This window comes from Eumetopias jubatus, unplaced genomic scaffold (genome assembly GCF_037043125.1).
Source record: "Eumetopias jubatus isolate StellerSeaLion01/CBP00866 unplaced genomic scaffold, mEumJub1_p1.0 scaffold_1, whole genome shotgun sequence".
NCBI classification, from domain to species: Eukaryota; Metazoa; Chordata; class Mammalia; order Carnivora; family Otariidae; genus Eumetopias; species Eumetopias jubatus.
The window spans coordinates 122,016,918-122,039,852 of record NW_028274807.1 but is presented as its reverse complement, the minus strand read 5'-3'; the positions used below and the strand labels follow the sequence as shown (position 1 = coordinate 122,039,852).

At 46.7% G+C, this 22,935-nt stretch overlaps 2 protein-coding genes and 1 long non-coding RNA gene across 5 annotated transcripts in view; 2 read left to right on the top strand and 1 right to left on the bottom strand.

Moving 5' to 3' along the window:
• ARMC8 (armadillo repeat containing 8) overlaps positions 1-16,615 on the top strand; it is a 124,576-nt gene extending 107,961 nt beyond the window's left edge. Inside the window, exons 23-25 of one of the 3 annotated variants that reach the window (XR_003608425.2) lie at positions 1,245-2,092; positions 2,208-2,315; positions 12,107-16,615. The gene's annotated coding sequence lies outside the window, so the exon portion shown is untranslated. The remainder of the gene's footprint in view (positions 1-1,244; positions 2,093-2,207; positions 2,316-12,106) is intronic. The other 2 variants (XR_003608427.2, XR_003608424.2) reach the window with 2 other exon arrangements.
• NME9 (NME/NM23 family member 9) lies at positions 1,525-21,561 on the bottom strand. The gene is made up of 11 exons (XM_028099097.2): positions 21,454-21,561; positions 16,239-16,296; positions 12,141-12,244; positions 11,295-11,366; positions 9,469-9,585; positions 8,095-8,170; positions 6,037-6,119; positions 5,650-5,742; positions 4,334-4,488; positions 2,833-3,010; positions 1,525-1,563 (listed from the first exon to the last, which is right to left on the bottom strand). The coding sequence occupies exons 1-11, from the start codon at positions 21,484-21,486 to the stop codon at positions 1,525-1,527; spliced, it is 1,008 nt and encodes a 335-aa protein (XP_027954898.2). The 5' UTR covers positions 21,487-21,561.
• LOC148165054 (uncharacterized) lies at positions 17,850-21,212 on the top strand. Its single transcript, XR_015767789.1, has 2 exons — positions 17,850-18,414; positions 20,639-21,212. It is a non-coding gene; the product is annotated as an uncharacterized LOC148165054 (long non-coding RNA).
• Positions 21,562-22,935: the final 1,374 nt, after the last annotated feature.

Here is a 22,935-nt window from a genome sequence, read left to right as displayed (position 1 = left end):
TGGGAGCTCTCAGACTTTAAAATTAGGCAGTAGCCAGAATCAGAAACCAAAGAAACAGGGGGAGGGAGCATCAAGAAAATCAGATGAACCCTGGTTCCAAATGTAACTCCCAAGCATTTCTTTATGAACACGGCCTGATTCATGGAGAACCTCAGGTGGCCAACTGGGCAGTGTTGCAGGACTGTCCCCGTGACTGGGTAGGCAGCAGGAAGATTAAAGCCAATTTCTATCTGCCTCCACATCCATATGCCTGGAAGTGTTATAGCCAATCTTTTTGCACTGTTTTCAAGTTCATAGTTACCAACTTGAACTCTAAACTTGTTTAGTCCACAAAGTAGATTTATTATTAGGGAAACACTGTCCTGTGTAACTCAGTGTCCCCTGAGATGTCCCCATATCACGCCAGGGTAAAATAATGGATGTCCATTTATTTTATAAAATCCCAGAGGTAGCAAAAAACAAAAGCAAAAAACTGTATTCTCTATACTGTTTAATAAGGCAAGAAAGTATATACTATTCTTATTGTTCATGAGACATAGCTAAACCAAAAAAGTATTGGTGCTGAAAAGAGTAAGTTCCGATTCTGGAGCTTTCCTATGTGTAGCTGATTCGAGTGTACTGACATTTCATCTCCTGGCCTTGCCCCTGGTCACATGTTCTGGACGAGCAGCCCAGCCTCTCAGTCCGTGTCCTCAGGGAATCGTGCCTCAGTGGGGGCCGCCGCTCCTTCAGCCCCGTGGCCTGTGGGATGACAGATGTTCTGCAGGACTTCCGAAACGTAGCCCTGTGCCCGTCCTCTGTCCCACTCACCATCCACAAAACAGCAGGAAAAGGGGATCTAAGTACATCACAATGAAGTGAGGGGTCAGGGTGGAAGGGACAGCAGAGAAAGGTCCTAATACATATGTTCTGGACCAGGAATTAAAAATTAGGAGAATGAGGGGCACCTGGCTTGGTTGATGGAGCATGAGACTCGATCTTGGGGTTGTGAGTTTGAGCCCCACGTTGGGTGTGGAGATTACTTAAAAATAAAACCTTTAAAAAAAAATCGGGAGAATGAGTAATTTGTTGAGGACTTAATATGTGTCAGGCCCCAGGCTAAGAATTTCAATACCCTTTGTGTCCTTCCATCTTCACAACAGCCCTGTGAGGAAGATCCCTGTTGTGGAGATGTTGTTATGGGGCTAATAATGGGTCTGTCATACGGGGCTAATAATGAGTCTGTCAATATCTCCATTTCACAGATGAGGGACCTGGGGCCCAGAAAGGTAACTTTCCCAAGGCTATTCAGCTGACAACTAGCGGAGCCAGGATTCCAAACCCAGGATGGTCTTGTCTCCAGTGCCCTTGAGCCCTGACCCTTAGCAGAGACAGTGATGGGTAAGTTGGAAGCACACTGTGCTCCTGACAACTGAGGAGGACTGACACATCAAACAAATGAGCAGCACATCAGCACCCCGACAAGGCTGCTTCAGAATCGTGCTCTCAGGAGGCTGGCTATTTATCCCTGGGATGTGTCTGGGCTCAGACCCCTGTGGAACTGTCCGCTTCGCTCATTATCACCTGGGGCCCAAACGTCAGGCTCGGGATCTCCCAACACTCTCCTCAGCAGCTCTGATGAGTATTCCCCAGCCGGGCCACTCTCCTCCTTCCCCAGACTGGGCCCTGAGTTATTCTACTTGTCTCCAATCGCCCCCCAAAGGATGAAGACGTGCCATGACCCTGGACACATAAGGAAATGCATCAGGGGAGCTCTGTGAGGGCAGGTCCCTCGAGGAAAGCAGGCCCCGGTCACCAGAGTGAGATTTCCTCCCAGCAGGGGAATGGCTTTGAAGAACCACACACATCACACACTTGCATGTGTCAAACTGGGTCTCTTTGATCCTTATAAAGCCACACTTCCGTGCTCTCTCTACTCTACACCCCACCGCCGCACCCAGCTTGCCCCTCAGCGGGCAGCAGGCAGCCACAAGGATTGAATGAGGGCCGGCTTGGGCCAGCTCCTGTGCCATCTTCCATTGCCCTCAGGCCACCTATTCTTACTCAGCTGGATTCAGATCTTGAGGAGACTGTGAACATAGCAAACATTTAGGTGAATATATTGGTTAAAACCCAAACATTTGTGCACAAGTGTGTTGTTACCATTTCAGATCTACATGCAGTCTTCTCCCAGGAATCGCACCCTCACATCCTTTGCTTTTTCCCAGGATACTCACCCCCTGGCCCCTCCCACCTCACCTCAAGCTCAGACCACGGATACCCAACTCGGCAGCAGGAGCATCATAGGCCAGGCCTAGTTCTACTTGTGGAGTGGGGTAAGTCACATGCACTCTGGACCCCTTGGGTTTCTCACCCAGATTTGGAGGTGGAGATGATCTAGCACGCTTCTCCCAAAATGTGGGGGCTGAGGGATACAAGAGTCACAGCAGGCTCAGGGCCCTTTTGTATAATGCTCCACTGCCCAGCAACCCCACCAAGGGCCTGGCGTGGGGTGTGTGAAGCACAGAGGAAATGAGGAAGTGACCTCTGGCCTCTAAGTGGCTTTGAAGCAGGATTCCAGAAAGCTAGTTACATCTTCCCAGTGGTTTCCACAAGAAAATGCAAAGTAACTTTGCAATGAAAATATGACTCCAAAGTAAGAATGCAGCAAAAAAAAAAAAAAAAAAGTAATGAAGTATTAAAAAGCAACATCATTACTCTGTGAAAACACAGAACAGATCAGAACTGCTACTAAAGTTATATAATTATAGGCCCCTCTTTTTCAAGTAGGACCTTCTTAGATTGAAGACTCAGTTACCACATAGTTATTATCAACCCCCACCAAATACTAACTGCAGATTTAATAAAGAACCAAAACGGCCTTGATGACTTACCCAGAGAGGCTTCTAGAACTTCGTCTGAAAACTTAAAAGTGGGGAAGAGCAAGGCCAGTTCCCGGCTGGCGGCATCTCTGTCCTGGCTTCCATGGACCGCATTAAAGGGCATTTCTGTGCCGAACTGAGCACGGAGACTGCGAACATCGGTAAAATGCACGAGAAACAATCGTTTCATTTGCAAAGAAACATTTTGCTCTCCGGCAACATGGGCACCAGCAACCAGTTAGCACCCCGTGTTTCTGTGAAATGGCTTTCTCTCCGTTGGAAATGCCAAGAACAACAAGGACAGTAGCTGACATCTATTCCATCGTGATGTTGGGTGTTCTGGGCAGGTTGCCAGGTACTTCACATACATGATCCTGTTTCATTTGCGCCACAGCTCTGTGAAGGACACTCTGTCACGATTCTCAGTTTAAATGCACACGAGTCACGGCGCAAGCTCGGGAGCTCCCATTTTGGTGCTATCACTACCAGGGACTAGCACCCTGCCAAGAGCTCGAGGGTGTGCATCGTTAATTCCTCAATATCCCCATAAGATAATACTAATATTGCCAGGGCTTCCTTTGTGTCAAGCACTGTTCCAAGGGTTTCATATGTATATATACATATATATACATATGTAAGTACATACGCTCATTTAATCCTCACATCAATGTTTGAGGCATTGTACTACCCATTTTTCAGATGAAGACATTGAGGCACAGAGATTAATTCATGGCCCTAGGAAGTGCTCTTAACAACACTCAGTGGCATCCCAGGATAGGTGTCATAACCCCATTTTACAGATGAGAGAACTGAGGCTCAGAGAAAGGACTTACCTGAGTATGTGGTTAGCTAGGATCTGAACCCTAGGCTGTCTTACTAGCCCCACGTATGAATGTTCTGGCCCCTTACAACTGCAGGGTACAACTGCAGTTACTTAGTCTCTTGCTCATTTCTTTCCTGGTGGCTGGGGCTCTCTCAGCTTCAAAGGCAAGACACAGTGAATTTGGCATTGGTGACGCCAGGCTAAATACAGGGCCAAGGCAGCCTAATGCAGAATGCAGAACCAGGTGCTCAGACTCTAGGGGGCCTGAGAACACCCTGGGTGGGGAGGAGAGTGGAGAGAGTTGAGTCTACAATGCAGATCCCTAGGCCCTGCCCAGAGTCTCTGACTTGGCAGACTTTACTGGGACCCTGCAATCCGTATTTCCTGGATGAGTGTTGCATGTGTTTTCTGGGACCACACTATGGAACCCTCTTAACTGTAGGACTGGATCAGAGGGTGAAGATAGCGGGGTCTCCGCAAATAGATAACAAAGATGTCAGAGTCTCTCCAAATATACATAATATACATAAATATACATAATATACATAAAATACATACATAAAAGGGGGTTTGGGGGCTGAATATAGAGCAGGGCTCTTGGCTTCCTAGGTTTTGAGATAAATGAAAAGAACACAGCTGGTGACATCACCTGTCAGGCTGCTCCCTCCTTGCCACATCAGGGTCACAGGGCCCCATGAGCGTTCGCCAGGCAGCGGTCACGTCCTCTGTGCCCTCAGGCTTGGTGAGGATCAGGAGGTGGCTTGGTCCACTGCACATGTGATGTACCAGCTTCTCAAATGCCTCCTAGCACAGTGAGAGGAAATGGTGACCCAGGGCAGGGGTCCTGGGGCCTATAGTGGGTCAGCGGGCCCTCCCACCCTCAGTGAGCAGCCTTGCCACAGGCCAGCATGCCCATGGAGGGCCCAGGGAGGGGTGGTGGTGATGACCAGCCACACCCAGAGAACCCAGATAAAGGCAAAGGCAGGAAAATGAGACTTTGAGTTGACTTGTTTGGGGTTGAGTGAGAGACTATAACAAGCTAGGTAGGGACATGTGTGGAAACCATGTGGATGCTGGATAACCATTGGGTGCGATGTAGCTAAGACTTATTTTTTGCAATGCTTTGCAACCCTTCCTGCTGCTTCAAGTAGCAGTACTCTGGTTTTCCTTTGGGGAGCAGCTCTTCCCCATTTCACTTGGCCTAGTCTGGCTGACAACCATGACGCCCCCCCACCCCCTCCACCCCCACCAAACACACACACCTCACCTGAGAGGTAGGGCTATGACCAAGCTAGGTCCACTAGGCCTCCGTCCCAAGTAGGGGAGTCAGAAGCAGAAGCACGTGGAAAGTGGTTGAATCTGAGTTGTCCAACAGCAGCACCTAAAGTGACTGTTCATGGGATTCTGCTCCTAAGGTCCCTACGACTGTCTTGGTTCTTTTTTTTTTAAGATTTTATTTATTTGACAGCAATAGACACAGCGAGAGAGGGAACACAAGCAGGGGGAGTGGGAGAGGGAGAAGCAGGCTTCCCACGGAGCAGGGAGCCCGATGCGGGGCTCGATCCCAGGACCCTGGGATCATGACCTGAGCTGAAGGCAGCTGCTTAACGACTGAGCCACCCAAGCACCCCGACTGTTTTGGTTCTTCTCCCTAACACCTTCTTGTTCAACTCCTTCAACTATCTTCTTCAGTTCTGGGAGCTATGGAGTATCCTTCCAATAAATTCTTTATGTCATTACTTAAGTTAGAATCAAAATCTCTTTCCTTGCAACCAGAGAACTTTTTACCTAATACAGACTATAATCATTATTCTGAGAGCAAATTCATGGCCTTCTTGCTGTTCATATTCTTGTTCTTTGTAATACTCTATTTTCTCCCAAACTAACAATCAATCTATAAACATAATATTGGAGAAAGAGAAAGAAATGAGAGTGTGTCTGACGTGTGGAAGCAGATGATCTGACCTCCCCAGCTTTGTGTTGATAGAAAAGTTGCACTTCTGCCTCTGTCATGGTTCTCTCTTCATTTGCTAAAATGTCAAAACCGGCTCCGTGGATCTGTAAAATATACATATATTGTGAAAGGGTAAATCAAGCCCAAATTCACATTCAAATGTGCTGAAAAGTAAAAGAGAATGGGAAAGATAACATCAAAAGCAGCGAAGACCCTCACCCTCATCGTATCTGTCCCAAACGGATTTAAAATGTTTCGTTGATTTAAGTGGAATTTTGGTTGGAGCTCCTCAGAAGCCTCCTTTTCCCACTAGCACACTGTTTTTCGATGCCCCGCCCCTGCTTTTCCACCAGAGGAGACCTGAGGGCAGTCTGTCCGGGAAGCATTGTCTCTCTTACCTTCATCATAATCTCATCGGTCTTTCCGTGGACCACTGCGTCTGGCTTAATGATGGCCAGGGTGCAGGTCTTCCCCGATGAAGCTGCGGTAGGGGTGGGGAGGGAGAGCAGGGAGGAGATCAGAGACTACTCAGGAGCAGAGCCCCAGCAACAACTGGAAGAGTCAGCTCGGAGCTGGGGAGAGCTGGAGCAGAGGCAACACGGGCCTGGCCTCTCTCATGCCTTCCTGTCACCTCCCCTGATTCTGAGCCTCCAGCTGTTGTCTACTGTGTTCTCCCCTTTCTCCACTGGCTCCTTCGCCAGAGCTTCTTTTTTAACTTTTCTGGCATATGGGCAGTAATGACTGCCCCAGGCCCTGAGTCTGTATGACTTTTCAGCACCAGCACGTTCTCCTGAGGGAAGATCAGACTGGCCAGTTCGTTATGTGGAGCCAAGGTACCAGTCATAGCTCCCTGAACAGTGTCCTGATGGCTGTCCTTTGGTAAGTGCCCATAGGACCAATCAGCTGTGGCGACATGGGAGGTGGCACGTGATTGTAGTCCCTGCTCAGGCCTGTAGGGGGCCCGGTGTCCAGTCTATAAGCCCAGCCCTACTGTACTCCTGTTTGTATCAACTTGACCTTGGTGAGCATCCTACACTCCCCACAGACTCTGTACCCCCCATAGCCTATTTTCTGTTCTCAACCTTTATATCAGTTGTGTGGCAGTGAAACGTGACCACATCTGCCTTTGAGGAGAACTTCCTACTCTGAAAATCTCAAAAACTTGTGTACTGCAAAAATGTGAATCATTTTAAGCAACAAATCTATCCATTTTTCTTATTTCTAATGTCCCATGAATCCTTAGTGTTTAAGGGACTCTTAAAAGGAAATCCCTTATACGTTGACCCATTAATGAGATCCCCTAGAGGTGCGGGGTGAGAAGAGAAGAGGCCAGATCAGGGCCCAGAGAATTCCAGCTTGAAAGGGGAGCAAATGAGAAAAGGCCAATGAAGGGGAGGCTGTGGAGAGGCCAGAGACATAGAAGGAAAACGAGAAAGGTCATGACATCTCAGAAACCAAAAGAGACCAGGGTTTGGAGAAGGAAGGCACTGTCGACATCATCCAAGTCCTCAGAGAGAGGCTGTAGGATATGACTGGACACTGTGTGTTGAATTTGGCACCAAAAAGGTCAGTGGTGTCCCATGAGCACCAGGGAGCAGGTCAGGCAGGAGCTGAAGGTGAGGGGTGCCCAAGGAGTATGGGAGCTCAGGAAGTTTGGGCATGGAAGGAAGGAAGGCTAAGGGCAAGGGCAGGCTTTTAGGTTATTTTCTAGGTGGAGAGTCTTGATTTGAGAGGAGATAATGATGGAGGGAAGAGGAGATCATCCAAATAAGGAGGTAACAAATGTTTCCTGCAGAGGCCAGAACACTGATTTTTTCACACTTGAAGTGTTTTTGCTCTCCGAACTGTGCCTCTTTCCTTGTTAGAATCCAACTCAGACATTTCTCATTATCCCCACACGAATAAACAGCCTCTCGGCTTCACGCAGTAATAAAAATCTTCCTTCTCCTTACAACTTCGTCCCTGAACTTAATGCTGGTTCCCCCTAGCATCTCAGTTACTGTCACAAGCCACCTTCTGACTTCTGGCTTCCCTGCTGTCAGGTCAAGTTGTTCTTCCCATAGTAAAGGTTCAGGAAGAACTATGACTCCTGACTTTTGGACCCTTCAGAAAAAGGTGAAAAAAAGAAATGAGCTCTTTAGCTCAAATGAAGACTAAGGAAACACCAGCATCATCACTTGAAATTCTACCTTCCTTTTTATTAAAGTGGGGCTTTTCCTGATGCGGGGTAATAGCCCCAAAAGTCATACTTGTGATACTTGAGCATGATCAGAAAGCTGCAAAAAGTACCTACAATGTCAAGAAAGGGCAGAAGGGAGATTGGGCACTGTATGTTTGTAGTCAGGTGACTGGAAACCGAATGTTTCATGGTTAATCTTCCCAGAATTCAGATTGCCCAAATCACTGGTTACTCATATGCTTTGCCTTTTCATCTTGCTCACTGGTTCTGTACTCACCCATGCCATCATCTTCACCATTGTCCTTGTCATGGGAGAGGCATCCATCTTCATCAGACAGAGCCTCATCTCTAATCTAGAGCAACACATGGATCATGAACAGAAAGTAGTTAACTAATTAAAATTACCACAAAGACATGCAGCAACCGACAGAAGCCAAAAAAAAAAAAAAAAAAGCAAAGGCCCGAAATGCAGACCCAAGAAAAGGGGGTCAAGAGCATCAGCCTTGGAAACTTTACAAGACCCTTTTTAGTTGCTGGATGACAGTGGAGGTGAGGAAGGAAATCCATGCTGACTTTAAGGTACAGATTCGGCCCATTTCCACAAGCATCAAGTAGAAAAGATGAAGTAGGGAGTCGGCCAGAAGACAAAGGAAGAAGTGGCATACAAGGAGATACTTATCAACTGGCTCCCCCAGGCAACGTTAGTCGTGAAGACAGACATCATCTCCCCCTGGAGGGGGCACAAGCAGGTGTGATTTTCGGAGAAAAATATGATGGATTCTAAGCCGTTCTATAAAAACAGGGCTTCGCTATTTGGAAGTGAATATGAAAACTTGAACAATGAATACTGAACAATGTGAGGCTCATTGGACAGAAGCTCAAAGCACCAGGAAATGCCTCTCTCTATCTGAGGTAGTGTCAGTGTTCAATGGCAGCCAAATTTTTGTGAGAAACTTGTAGTCTATGCTGTCATGGAAATAATTTATCAAAATCATAAGCTATGCTGATCCTATTGCTTGTGTGAATGACAGGGCTTAATTTCTAAATTAAACGATCCCTCGGGGATTACAAGTAAAACTTTCAGGTATGGGAGGCGAGGGCAAGTCACCAGGAGAGAGCTCACGGTGAGGCTGACTTCTACCCACTACTCTACTCCATAACTTTATATTCATTTCTGAACGTATTGTCAGGGTTCCAGAAACCCCTGTTAAGAATTGAAGCAGGGGATGAACGGGAAATGGATAAGAGAAGTTCAAGTGCTCTGGATGAAGGGGGCGACTCCTTAAAAGAAGTTTTTAAAATGCATGTATGGGCACCTGTGTGGCTCAGTCGGTTAAGCATCAGCCTTTGGCTCAGGTCATGATCCCAGGGTCCTGGGATTGAGCCTGGGATCGAGACCTGCGTCGGGCTCCCTGCTCAGAGGGAAGCCTGCTTCTCCCTCTCCTACTCCCCCTGCTTGTGTTCCCTCTCTTGCTGTCTCTCTGTCAAATAAATAAATAAAATCCAAAATAAAATGCATGTATGTCCTCGTGGGCACTGCCTCCCCCTGAGCCCTCGGGTGGGCATTTAACAGCACTTGCCACTGAGCGCTCCAGGAAGACTGGTGGGACCGGGAGACACCGAGCTCGGCGCTGGTGGAAGCACTCCTTACCCCTTTCCGCTCACGGCCTTCGGCCAGCACCTTCTTCTCAGCCTCCAGCTGCTCTCGGATGGTTTTCTGCAGCAGCGGGGCATTGGCTCCTCTCACCACGGCCACCAGTTCTCCCCCCTAGAACACAGAACACACACGCTACCCAAACCGCTTGAACTCTTCTTCACAGATCTTCATCTCTTTGAAGGGCCAGCGAGTGTCCAAGAGCTTTGCTTAGGCGTGTGCCCAAGGCCGAGGCTGCCATCCACCCCTCTGCCTTCTACCCCATGCCTCTCCTTTCAGAGCTGCCTCCAGGGAAACAGGGAGTTAATTAAGGGAGGAGAGGGGCAACGAGGTTGTGGGTGACTAAGGGTGGCCTAGACGTGGTTCATCCACTTGACAAATACCTATTGAGCACTTACTCTGCCAAGCCCCAAGACAGAGGCAAAGAATATGAACAGTCAGCATGAAAAGCCAGAGTTGCCTGCTTCAGGGAACGGGAAGCCAAGTGGGGAGAGAGGTGGTCATATCAAAGAAACAATTACAATAGAGTAAGATTATTGCTTTAAGAGGGGGAACATACAGGATGCTTGGCATTCAGGGCAAGAATGGATTCCCAGTTCGGTCCGGGGGGGTCAGCGGAGACTTCATTCACAGCGGAGCTGGTGTTTGGGGCCACTGAGTCTCAGCTTTAACCTTTCCAGCAGTCAGTCTCTGCCTATTACTCACAGAAGTTGGTGGAGAGTGGGCCCTCCCCTGTTCCCACCCCGCCCCGCAGGGGGCCCACCTCAGGGTGAGAGGCTGTGATGGAGCCCGACGCCTTGGCACCTGCTCCCACACAGTCCAGTATGATTTATGCCTTCATCACTACAGGCTCAAGCAAGCAAACCCCTGTGGCAGCGATCGCATTTCTGCGCCTGTGGCCCACTGTCACTTTGGCTCCTTCCCACTTCTCCCTCCATCCTCACCCATTTTTCAGCATCTAACTCCAGTCTTCTGTCAAGAATCAACACCCAAATAATGTTTGCCATAGGCTTCCAGTCTGTGATACTTGCAGTGCTGTGGGCAGGAATCTGAAGGTTTCCGAAGGGAACAACCCTGGCCTGGCTGTCAGGAGAGGTGGGCAGGTAGGCCTCAGTTTCCCCTGACTGGATGAGGAGGGGCTGCAGTCAGGAATAGCATATCTGTTGCTAGCCTTTGAAGCCTGGCAGGTGACCTAAGCTAGGAAGCCAGGTGTGAGGCAGTGGGCCCTGAGGGGCATGGGGCCAGAGCATGGATGTCACACCCCAAGACATCCAAACTATCTTTCAGAACACAGAACTACTTGGTTTTCCTCAACAGTCCCTTTCATTTCTGAATTTCTGTAAACATATCTTCACATCTTAGGATTAAATAAAAGTGAGTGTGGAGCTTGTCTACGCCATTAGAGTATGTGTGCTGAAAGCTTCCCTCTACAGAGCGAAGATTAGAAATCTTGAAACCTTGTGCTCTGACTGTGAAGCATCAGTCAAGAGTGCCCATGAGCCAGAAGGAACAGACACTTTTGAGTGACTCCCATTCTTTCACGTGTACAGCAAATCAGGAAGGCTGCCGAGTCCAGGGTGACCCTCGGGAGCTGTGTCATCCCAGGCCTCCCAGCCAGCGAGCTGTGCCACCGTCCGAGGCAGGGACCTGCATTACCAGGACTTAAGTATGCCTTTCCTTACCCCAGATAACAAATGCAGTCAAGGAGGAAACAATCCCTTGTTTGGATCAGTGAATCTTCTTGGTGACTTTCAGGGAGACGCCTCTAGCAGAACCCTGATGATCTGCAATAGTTCTGGGTCTGGTTCTGCAGATGTACTTACCGCATAAAACAGAAAGGTCGGCTCACACCTCCCTCGGTACTTTTCAAGGGCATCAAGACAATCTGCTTCTGCCTAAAGAAAACAAGCTGTCAGGAGGGGCCTGGGGTGCCAGGGACGCAGGGGCATGATGGTGGGCGACCACACAGGACAATACCCACACAGACACACACCCCACATATACACACACAGACCCCATAAACACACGCACACACACACACACACACGCACACACACACCCTCTCCACACACACTTTGCCTTCTGTGTCTGAGAAGCCCTGTGCGGGGGCAGGCATTGCTGCCACACGCCCTCCCCAGAAGGGTCAGAACTGATTTCCCATGAAGAAAGTGCAGAGTCCTTGAGAGGTCAGCGTGAGTGAATTTTCTCCTGTGTTCCGCCTAGGAACCTCTAATCCAAGTGTCTCTCGCACACTTCTCTGGGATTTATTCCCATTTCCATACATTCATCCAAGGAAATACTGGCCAGAAATTCCCCATGATGGAGGAGAGCATAAAAATCTTGGAACTCTGTGCTCTGAGAGTTAAGACTTCAGAGTCCCCACTGTTCATGAGCCAGAAGGAGCATGCATGTCAGGTGACGCGCACCCCTTCCCTGTGCACAGGGTCAAGAAATGCCTGAGCTCAGAGTGACGGTTGGGAGCTAGGGGTGGGGTAGGAATCTTTTATCTCTAAAGAAACTATAAGGCATCATAACTGATGACCCAAAATTTCACAACCGATGCCTTTTCAATGATCTGGAAAAAAGGCACCTCATGCTTCCTGTCCCCCCTTTTAAATGTTTAATTATTTTACAGTGTCGTGTGACATTCTCCTGAGAGAGGATCTTACTAATGCAAAATGCAGAAGGTCCAGGCCAACCTCCATCCTCATCTTCTGGAAGAGGCTCACCACGGGTTTGCAGGGCCCACACCAGCCTTGATAGACGTCAACAACTGTGTGGAACCAAGAAGCAGGAACAGTCAGCGGGCACGAGCACTCACCATGTCAGGCAAAATTTATACCTGCCAACTCTAACTCCTCTCCAGTGCACGTCTGTTTGCAGGGTTATTTAATGGTTCAAGGGATTTATTCTCCCCTTGGAATAGGGTCGAGCAGGGAAACACAGCCACCCCTCATTCTTACGAACTCAGGGTTCTGAATTCTAAACAGAATGAAGTAAGTGTGGTAGAAAACAGTTTTCTTTATGGATCTTTTACCTGCAGTCATTTTCAGGCTACGTTCACGGTCAGGCTGGTACAGAGTGGCCCTCAATAAATATTGGAATTGTACTAAGATTATCTATTCTAAAAGAGGCCACGGTAGGCGGCCTGTCAGCACACAATCAACTCATAGCTGCTTTGATGATAAACACAGTTTTGACATTTTCCCCTGATGGATTAAAAGCCACTTCTTTGGATAAAGGAGAGTTTTATTTACTTTATAAAATCAACATTGTTCTCCTGAAAAGTGTACCTGTTAGAGACCTAGATGGTAACTTGGCTACTTTTTTCTTCGTCAGTCCCAGTCTATGGAGTGTGCCAGGACAGGGAGTGAGGGAACCCTCTAGTCTGATCGCAGGAGGCCCCAGGGCCTGTGGGAAAGCGAAGCAAATCTAAGCCAACACGTGTACCAGATACATGCAGGACGTGTCCAGCCCCATCATGACGACACAGCTGGTGCTAGACTGTGTGAAGTTCAAAGACGTGCAGTAACTAACCCAAGGTACAAAAGAAAAATTAAATTCTCAAGCGGTAGAATCTAGTTTTAAACCCAGCTTCGTCTGAGTGCATGCTCTTTCAACTACTCCAGGAAAGAAGATGCATGGATTCAGGAGTGTTGGTTAGTTTCACCAAGCAACATAGTTTTGCAGGGAGAAAGTGAGAACCAAGTTGGGTATGGGAGGGATGAGGAAGCCAGGCACAGGGGAGCAGTGGATGTGGGAGGGAAGGAAGGGAGGAATCCACAAGACTTTGAAAGGGAAGGGAAAGATGGCGGGGGGGTGAAAGTCACATGGGTGTGCAAAGGACTCTACCTTGGAGCCTGGCAGAGGAAAAGAACTGGGTGGTGGCAGGGAGAGATCATTTGCGGGAAGGAGAAACGTCAGCTAGGTTCTAGACATGCTGGGTTTCCAGTTTGAGCAAGAGAATCTGAGGCCAGTGGTCTCAAAGGCAACCAGGTACCAGCAGAGGAGACAGATTTGGGCCTCCTGGGCACCCATGTGGAGGACAAAGCTCCAGGTTTCGCTGAGGACAACAGCTTTACACTGGAGGGGCCTGGGGATTTCAATATACCAGGGAGGTGTAATGGGGGAGGAAGGCATTTGGGTCAAGCCAGGGAAAAGTCTTTGAAGACCTCAAGGGCCTGTGTTTGGGCCCACCAAGGAAAGCAGGTTCACACCCCCACTGGGGAAAAAATGGGACCCAATTAGCTACCAACCTCTCTACAGGATTTGCACCCATAGTTCAGCTTCCCATCTCCCCTCGTAGTCCCTGGCTCTCTGAGCAGTGGTGGGGCAAGGGCATACTTCACAGGTTATGGGGCAGAGAGCAAGACTGGAGAGGAAGTGTATCAAGAGTTACAAAGCAAAACAGAGAAGACATCGGGAAGGAAAGAAATGGCAGAGAAAATGAAAAGGTATGTGTGCACACGTGCCCGTGTAAACCTGAATAGACTTGCCTATTTGAAGGCAGGTGAAAATGAGCCAGCAGAAGGCAAGACTTCCAAGATGGTGGTTGACTTTGGAAGCAAATGTTTGCTGGCTCTAGAAAGAAGGAAGGAGGAATCTTCCTCGAGACTGCCCGCTAAGAAGGGGAGGACGAGCCCCTGCTGGCCCCAGGATTCCCTGGCATGCTTAGAGCAGGGTTGGCAGAGTCCACACCCAGCAGATGTCAGCTGTGATCACCTAGGGTGCAAAACGTGATGAGGTGGTAGTTTTCTTATCGCCGTTAAAGAAATAGAAGTAATGGTTGTTTTGCCCTAGAGCCATGTTTCAGTTGCACAGACGAGGAGACCTGCAGACAAAATAGTTGAGGCCTGGCACCATCAAAAAAGCTGTGTGATCCCTCAGGTAGTAGAATGTGGCAAGACTCCCACCACGCTGCCAGGTCAGTGCTACTGGCACTCTGCCCCAGGCCTGGGCAAGTCGGCTAGAGACGGAGATGAAGAAGACAATGCCCCTGTGTGCAGAGTTTAGGGGGAAAGCTACAAGTGCTCCTCCAGACAGGGGCCACCCCAAACTGGGTGTGTGCTGGGGGGAGAGGGGGAGACAGAGTCCCACCCCAAATGCCCAGGCGACTTCCAAGGGGAAGTGACCACGCAGAGGTTCTAGAAAGATTTCAGGCAAGGAGGCCGCTGCCTTCTGGAGCTGGCCCTGGGAATGAGGGAGACATCTCCAGCTTATGAGGGGGTCATGATATTCCAGGGAGCAGGGACAACATGGATAAAAGTGAAGAAGTGGGGAAACTTGTGGCACGTTCAGGAAACGGACTGGAGCTCAGGACATATCTCAGGGAACGGTGGGTGAAGGGGCTGGAAAGACAAACTGAGTCATGGGGGAGGAGAGGGGCAGGGGCCTTGTTCAAGGCTGAAGTCACTCGGTGCGGGTGGCGCTGGGGAGAGATAAGAGCGGACACAAGCTGGCTGAGCAGGTGTATTTATAGGGAGAAGAACTGAGAGGATACAGAGAGAGGAAGGGAGCCCAGAGATACGCACAGTCAATGAAACGAGAAAGGAACTGTAGTGGCAGGTGTGGCAGGCAGCCTCTAAGAGGCCAGGGGGACGTCCTGCCTCCTGGGATGTAACCCCCTGCCCTTAAGGGCAGGCCGGACCTAGAGACAGGCTTCTAACAACGGAGTAGGGCAAAGTGATGGGATGTCACTTTTCAGATTCAGTTACAGAAAGACTTTGACTTGCATATGTCTCTCCCTCCCCCTCTGCCCCCCTTCCTCTGGGGGAAGAAAGTTACTGTGTTGCAAGTAGCTTTATGGAGAAACCGATAGCAAGAACTTGATGTCTCTGGCCAACAGCCAGCAGGGCCCGGAGTCCAGCCAACAGCCTCGTGAATGAAGTTGGAAATGACCTTCTAAGATCTGTCAGAGCCACATGACCGAGCTTAGAAGCAAATTGGACTTCAGTTGAGCTTTGACATTCCCTGTCTTACTCCTTAACCGCAGCCTGGTGAGAGACCCCAAACCAGAGACACCCCAAACCAGAGGTGAAGCAACACCTGGATTCCAACCCCACAGAAACTGTGGGATAATAAATGTTCATTTTGGGGGGCACCTGGGTGGCCCATTTGACTAAGTGTCTGCCTTCGGCTCAGGTCATGATCTCAGGGTCCTGGGATCGAGTTCTGCGTCGGGCTCCCTGCTCAGCGGGGAGTCTGTTCCTCCCTCTGTGCTCTCTCGCTCTCTCAAATAAATAAATAAAATCTTTAAAAAAAAATAAATGTTCATTTTTTTAAAAACTACTAAGTAAATTGCAGTCGATAACATACAAGAGGATAGGGACAAGGAGGCCCAAAGGACAGTGGCTATGCTATGTCCTAATGACGGTGCAGTCCCTGGTTCCAGCCCCTTGGGGTGCCTAGCTCTCCTTCCAGCCCCTGCGTTCCAAGAGATCCCCATATTCCTTCCGGCACATTCTCTCTTATGCCTCAGGTGGTCAGAAGAGGTTTTCATTCCTTCACACCAAACAACCCTTGGGTTGGACAGTCAGCTCTGAGACAAGGGAGCCCTGTGACCTGGCAGTCCTGACTGTTTTCCCGAGCTGAATGTACCAACAGATGTGCAAGTCGGATAGATACACACACACAAAGAAATGACCTGGTTCTTCATTTAAGAAACTCAAGATAGGAAAATGGTGCTCCTGGCAGCTTTTCTCTTCCTGGTTCAGTATGCCATGTAGCAATTTTGAAAAGGCTGGATCTAAAAACTTATCTGAAATTACCAGTTAGTCCTTTGGAACTGAGCATTTCTTCCCAAAGCTCCTGGGTGCTGATGTTAACCTAACATCAAAGAAGAACAAAGGCTGTGTTACTGAGGGCATGGATGGGGAAAGGATTCGATGTATTTGCTCCAGATACCTACCTACCTACCTCTTGCTACCTCCCTTCTCTCCCTCTCTCCCTCTCCCCTCACCTCCCTCCCTCCCTCTCTGAAATAGGTACAAATACAGCTCAAGCTGTCTTCTTTCCGCAATCTGCCTTTCTCCTCCTGTCTCTTCCTGCCTCCAGTCCCCCACAAATAACCGCTAACCTAAGAAAATCTCAGTCATTTTTTAAAAATAATTTTTTCTTGTTACTTGTCCAAAAAAATAATATATAAAATTGTTTTGTGTCCATAATATGTACATAAATAATATCATACTATAGAGAGCTTTTTGCAATTTTTCTTCTCACTCAAATCCAGTTTTGACATCTATCTAGATTCATATACAGAGAGGTATTCATTCATTTTTTTTCTTTTGGTCTTTTTACGTGTTCTGGAGATATATAATTTATATACAGTGAAATACACAGAACTAAAGTGTTGCAGTTCGCCGAGTTTTGGCAAATGCACACAACCCAGGTCACCACACCCCTATCACAATACAGAACTTTCCCGTCATCCCCGAAAGTTCCTCTGCCTCCTCCCGGTCACCCCTGCTCCTCACCCCAGGTGAACAGTGATCTGCTTTCTGTCACAATAGATGTGTCTTTTCTAAAACTGCCTATAAATGGAATGGTGCAGCACATATTATTTTGGGCTGGCTCCTTCCATTCAGGGTATTTTGGGAGATATATCTGTGTGGTTGTGTGTCAGTAGTTTGTCCAGTTTTATTCCTGAGCATATTTCATTGTATGATTATATTGTAATTTGCTTGATAGATATTTGGGTTACTTCTAGTTTGGGGTTATTACAAATAATGACTTATGAACACTTTTTTTTTTAAGATTTTATTTATTTGAGAGAGAGAGAGCCTGCGTGAGCAGGGGTAGGGGCAGAGGCAGAGGAAGAAGCAGGCTCCCCGCTGAGCAGGACCCCGGGATCATGACCTGAGCCGAAGGCAGATGCTTAACCGACTGAGTCACCCAAGCGCCCCACTTATGAACGTTCTTGTTAAATCTTCTTGTGCTCACATTTTCATTTTTCTTCAGTAAGTAAATACTCTAGGAGTGGCATTGCTGGGACATAGGGTAAATGTTATGTTCAGTTTAATAAGAAACTGCCCATGCTTTTCCTAAAGTGACTGTACTATTTTAAACTTTCATCAGCAAAGTATAAGAGTCCTGCTTGCTCCACATTCTTACCAAAATATAGTGATATTAGTCTTTTAGATTTTAGCCACACTAATGATAATGTAGTGGTATCTTATTGTGGCTGTAATTTCATTTCTCTGATGACTAATGGTGTTAAGCATCATTATTAAATAATGCTTATTAAAATTATTAAAAGAGGTATTTATTATTAAAATAATCACTATTTAGTGTGCTTATCAGCCATTTATTTATCTTCTTTGGGAAGTGCCCATTGGTCTGTCCATTTTCTTTATTGGATTGTTGGCCTTTTTATTATTAGATTGTGTGTATATATACATATATACACAAAGATGCTCTCCCATTTTCTTCTAGAAGCTTTATAATTTAAGCTTTCACATTTAAGTCTGTGAGCCATCTGAAATTAATTTTTGTCTGTATTGTGAGGGAAGGATTGAGGTTAGTTTTATTTCCATGTAGAGGTACAGTTTTTTCAGCAAAACTTCTTGAAAAGATTTTTTTTTCCCTCATTAAATTGCTTTGGCACCTTTGTTGAAACCAGTTGACTACATAAGCATGGGTTTATTTTGGACTCTCTTCTGTTTCATTGCCCTATTTTCTGTTCTTTTGCCAATACCATATTCTTTTAATTACTGTAGCTTTATAATAAGTCTTGGAATCAGGGAGTGTGGGGCTTCCATATTTGTTCTTCTTTTTCAAAACTGTTTGGCTATTCTTGATCCTTTGCATTTCTATTTTTTTAGAACCAGCTTGTCAATTTCTATAAAAACTCAAGATTTTAATTGAAATCTGGAATCTGGAATCTGAAAAATCTGAAAAAAAAACTGAATCTTCACAACATTGAGTCTTCCAGTCCATGAACATCAGGTTTCTCATCACTTATTGAATCTTCCTTAATTTGCTTAACAATGTTTCATACTTTTTGGTGTCTAAGTTTTGCACATCTTTTTTACATATTTCCAAACATCTACATCAGAAATAATAACAGTTGAGTTTATTGCCATTTCTTCACATTTTTCTCTTATCTATAATGTATTCTGGTTTCCATCATAAATTAAATTTGAGGAGAAATACATATTATGTTATACATAGCACATTATTAATAGTGTACATTTTTGAATAATGTTTTTATTTGGAAACAGTTTCAAACTTATAGAAGATTTGCAAGTACAGTATAAAGAACTTCTTGAATTATTTGAAATTATTTAAATTATTAAATAACTTGAATTATTTGGATTTAAATTACCAACCTGACATCCCATTATCTCTGAATACATTATCCTACATAACCACAATACAACCATCAAAGTCAGGAAATAAACACTGATATATTATTACTATGCCATCTTCAAGTCCCATTCAGGTTTTACCAATCATCCCAGTAATGTCCTGAATAGCAAAGGATCTCGTCAGAATCATGTACCAGATTAGTCTCTTTCAGCCTGGAATAGTTCTTCAGTCTTTCCTTGATTTTCATGACCTCAGGGTCATTCTTGACGACTATGGGAGGGTTATTTTGTAGAATGTCCCTCATTTTGTGTGTGTTTGATGTTTCCTGATTAGATTCAGGCTGTGCATCTTTGGATTGGATGGAATTGGTTGGTTTGGGTGGAGTGTCAGAGAAGCAGAAGAGTGTTCTCTCATTGCATCTTATCAGGTGACAGGCAATGTCGATCTGCCCCTTATTGTTGATGTTCACTTGGATCACTTTATTAAGTTGCTCTGTCGATCTCCTGCGCTGTGAAATTATTCTCTTTTACTTTGTAATTAGTAAGTTTGGGTGGGGCTAATTTAAAACTATAAAAATCAAAAGACCATGGCAATGATCACTCATTCTTAATACAGGTATGCTAAGGCCTTTGTTCCTTTAGGGCTGGAAACATGTAACATCTGCAAATCTTCTACTAAAGATCCATCTTTCTAAAGAAATCATATCTCCATATTTTTTGTTTCTATGAAAAAAAAACAAAAAACGGAAGAGTCTTCTTCTTAATGGCTTGAGGGATCTAAGAGAGTTGGACCAATGTCATTCTGGGCTCACAACGGTAGTCCTGAAGAAGGTGACAGAGGGTTCAGAAGAGTCCCCACCCGCACCCTCTCTCATAACAGTCGCTTCCAGTGGCTGAGCGGTCCGTCAGTAGCAACTCTCTGTGGTACACCCCCCTGTCATGGGATAAGCCTCACCAGCTATCGGGCATGGACTCCGAACACTTGAAGAATCTTGCTCCTAGGAATGGGCCAGGAGCAGGAGAGTATGGAAAATGTCTGGACTTCGCTAAGCCCTACATTTGGTTGGGAATGAATGGGGAATGTGTGGCACATTCTGGCCAGACTGTCTCTTGATGTCCTGTGATTTCTGTCTCAGTCACAGAAGGAGCCCGAAATAGTCTTACTCAAAGAGAGGACAGGGTTCCTGGGCTTACAGCACTTTCCCCTACAGCACTGCTTTCAAGGAGCTGACCCAGTAGAGAGGCAATGTTCACACAGATGTCTCCATGCACATCCCTCAGCAAGCGGGAGTACTTACTTGGAGTACCAAACTGAATTCAGAGCTCTGGGGAATAACATTTTTGTGAAATCACCAAAAAATATTATCCCAAAGGGGATACAAGGCATAGACAGATGAAAAGATAATCATATGGGGCAAAAATCTTAGGGCCACCACAGACAGCAATCAGTCCAGCCTTGAAATCCCTAAAGGAGTCTCATCACAATAACTCCAAAGGCTATGTATTATCCTTCCTGTTTGCATAAAGGATATGGAGTATCAGGGAGGTTGAGGAAATCATTCACAAAGCAGTAAGTCCAGGTGTTTATAATTTATTTACAGACAGAATGTAGACGTATGAAAAGTTTCATAACTCCAGAATACTAGAGCACCAATGCTGGAAGGCCCTTAGGGATGGTTCACTACAGATGGGCAAGCTATAGCAAGAGAGGTTATGTGATTGATCTCAAGTCTCCGAGTTGACTAAGAGTCGAGTCAAGAACTCTATCAGGTCTTCAGACCTTCAGTCCAAAGCTCTTCCCACTTCTCCTAGTACATGCTGTCCTTACAGTGACATTGCTTTCTCCCTTTTTAAATCATTAGGCTTTGGAAATTCACATGTAAAGTGCTGGTGCCATCGAGGACAATGAAAGAGAAATCGGGTGTCTCAAGACCACTGCCACTCTACTCTGCAGGTGGCGCCTGAGCATGTTTCCAGATGGGCTGAACTGACTATGAGACACTGTAAAGTTTGCTTTAAAATGTGCACACATTACAGATCATCCAGATGATCTGCTTATGATAAAGCACTCCCTCTTGTCAGGGATCAGGAATCAAAGCAGATGGGGGCTTACAGAGTCATTTGTTCCAGGTGCAAATGAAATAAAGCACTCTATACAACAAATGTGCAGCACATAAAATATCAAAACATATTTGTTGAATAAGCAAATGATTGCAAAGAGCAGTGGGTTGAGAACTGGGTCTCCAGAGAGCGCGGAGTTACAGACGCATGCCCAAACTCAAAAGAACCCTACATCATATTCTCGAAGCAAGCCGCGTTTATATTTCAACAAAAAATATGTCAGTATCGAATTGTATTTGTTCATATTTTCTTGCGTTTTTAGTTTTATTTTAATTCATGTTTGGGTTATGTTTGAATAAACACTATAAGCATAAAGAGCTTATGCCCCATTTTATGTTTGCCTATATTTAAGGGCACAAAAAAATTGTCACTAGGGGGTCGAGATAAGTTTGTTGGGGTTTTTTTCCCCCTTTTAGATGGAAGGGTACAATATTCAAGTTCGAGAACACTGTCACGTACTGCTAGCAAATAATATCACTTTTATACATTTCTTTCCACTCCTTCTCAACCCCAACCCCCAACCAAGTGCTAGAAGGAAGCGCCCCTTGAGGCTTACCTGCAGGGCAATTTCCTTCTTCTTGCTGCCCATGGCTCTGCAAAGAAGACAGAAGCCCTGTTACTTCGGGCTCGGGCTGTTCCCAACAGCAGCCTGGAGACAAACCGCTGCGAAGACTAGCAAACCCAGAGCCTCCTTCAGACAAAGCCCCCGTCCCTTCAAGGTAAATATAAGTGGCAGCAAAATAAATGCCCCCATGCAAAATGAACACCCCAGGTGGGGCGTGGAGGGGAGCGGAGCCTGCCGCCCGCAGGGTAGTGGCTCGCCAGGCGGTTTTCGGCAAAGCCCCTTCCCAGCATGGAGTGGGGGAGCCCGGTGATGCAGCCCTTCAGGCATCGGAGCGCCTGCCGAGGAATTCGGACAGGAAAAGGCCACAGAACCCTGTTATCCCTACTGTTGCAATATATTACTAGGAAACTGAGCCACCGCGAACGATCCCTCGACAGCTACACGGTCCTCAAATTGCCGCGAGTTTCCAACCTAGTCTGCAGAGACCCAGCCACGGTCGTCAGGGAAACACAACGCGGGCCTCGTCGTCCAGGTAATAAACAAGTGTACACGTAAGCCACGCCCACCGCGGGCCCGCAGAACGGCGGGAGGGAGTCCCGCCCCCTTGCAAGCCCAATTGTGCTGTAGGGACGCTCTCGCTGGCTGATGCGTTTCGGTGTCTGGGGCATTTGGACTCACCAAGCAGAGACCCTGTGCACTCAGGTACTGTACAGTTGCCTCCCCGAAGCCCTGCATACCTCCAGCCCAACCAGAGCTGGTGTGCAGCTTTTCTATTGTTACTGCATGCCAGCCAGGGGTGGCTCCAGGTTTTGAGGGATCTGAAGGGATTCCCTTTAACAAAGAATACACAATTATAAATTCAAAATTATGTATGAAAGTCAAGTGGGGCAAATAGAAAACAGTTACCAACATAGCGTGAATAGTCTATACCAATTAAAAGAGTGTCAATGGATTAAAAAAAAAAACAAAAAACAAGGCCCAACTGTGTGTTGTCTATAAGAAATTCACTTTATTTATTTTTTTAAGTTTTATGTATTTAAGTAATCTCTACCCCCCAACGTGGGGCTCGAATTCATGACCCCAAAATTAAGAATTGCATGCCCTTCAGACTGAGCCAGCCAGCTGCCCCAAGAAATTCACTTCGAATATAAAGACACAGATAAGTTAAAAAAATAAAGGGGTGGTGGGCGCCTGGGTGGCTCAGTCATCAAGTGTCTGCCTTCAGCTCCCGCTCCCTCTCCCTCTGCAGCTCCCCTTGCTTTTTTTTTTTCTTTTAAGATAATCACTTTTATACATTTCTTTCCACTCCTCAACCCCAACCCCCAACCAAGTGCTAGAAGCAAGCGCCCCCTTGAGGCTTACCTGCAGGGCAATTTCCTTCTTTTATTCATTTGAGAGAGAGAGAGAGCAAGCAAGAGCGTGAGCAGAGGGGAGGGGCAGAGGGAGAAACAGAACGGAGCCCAGAAACAGACC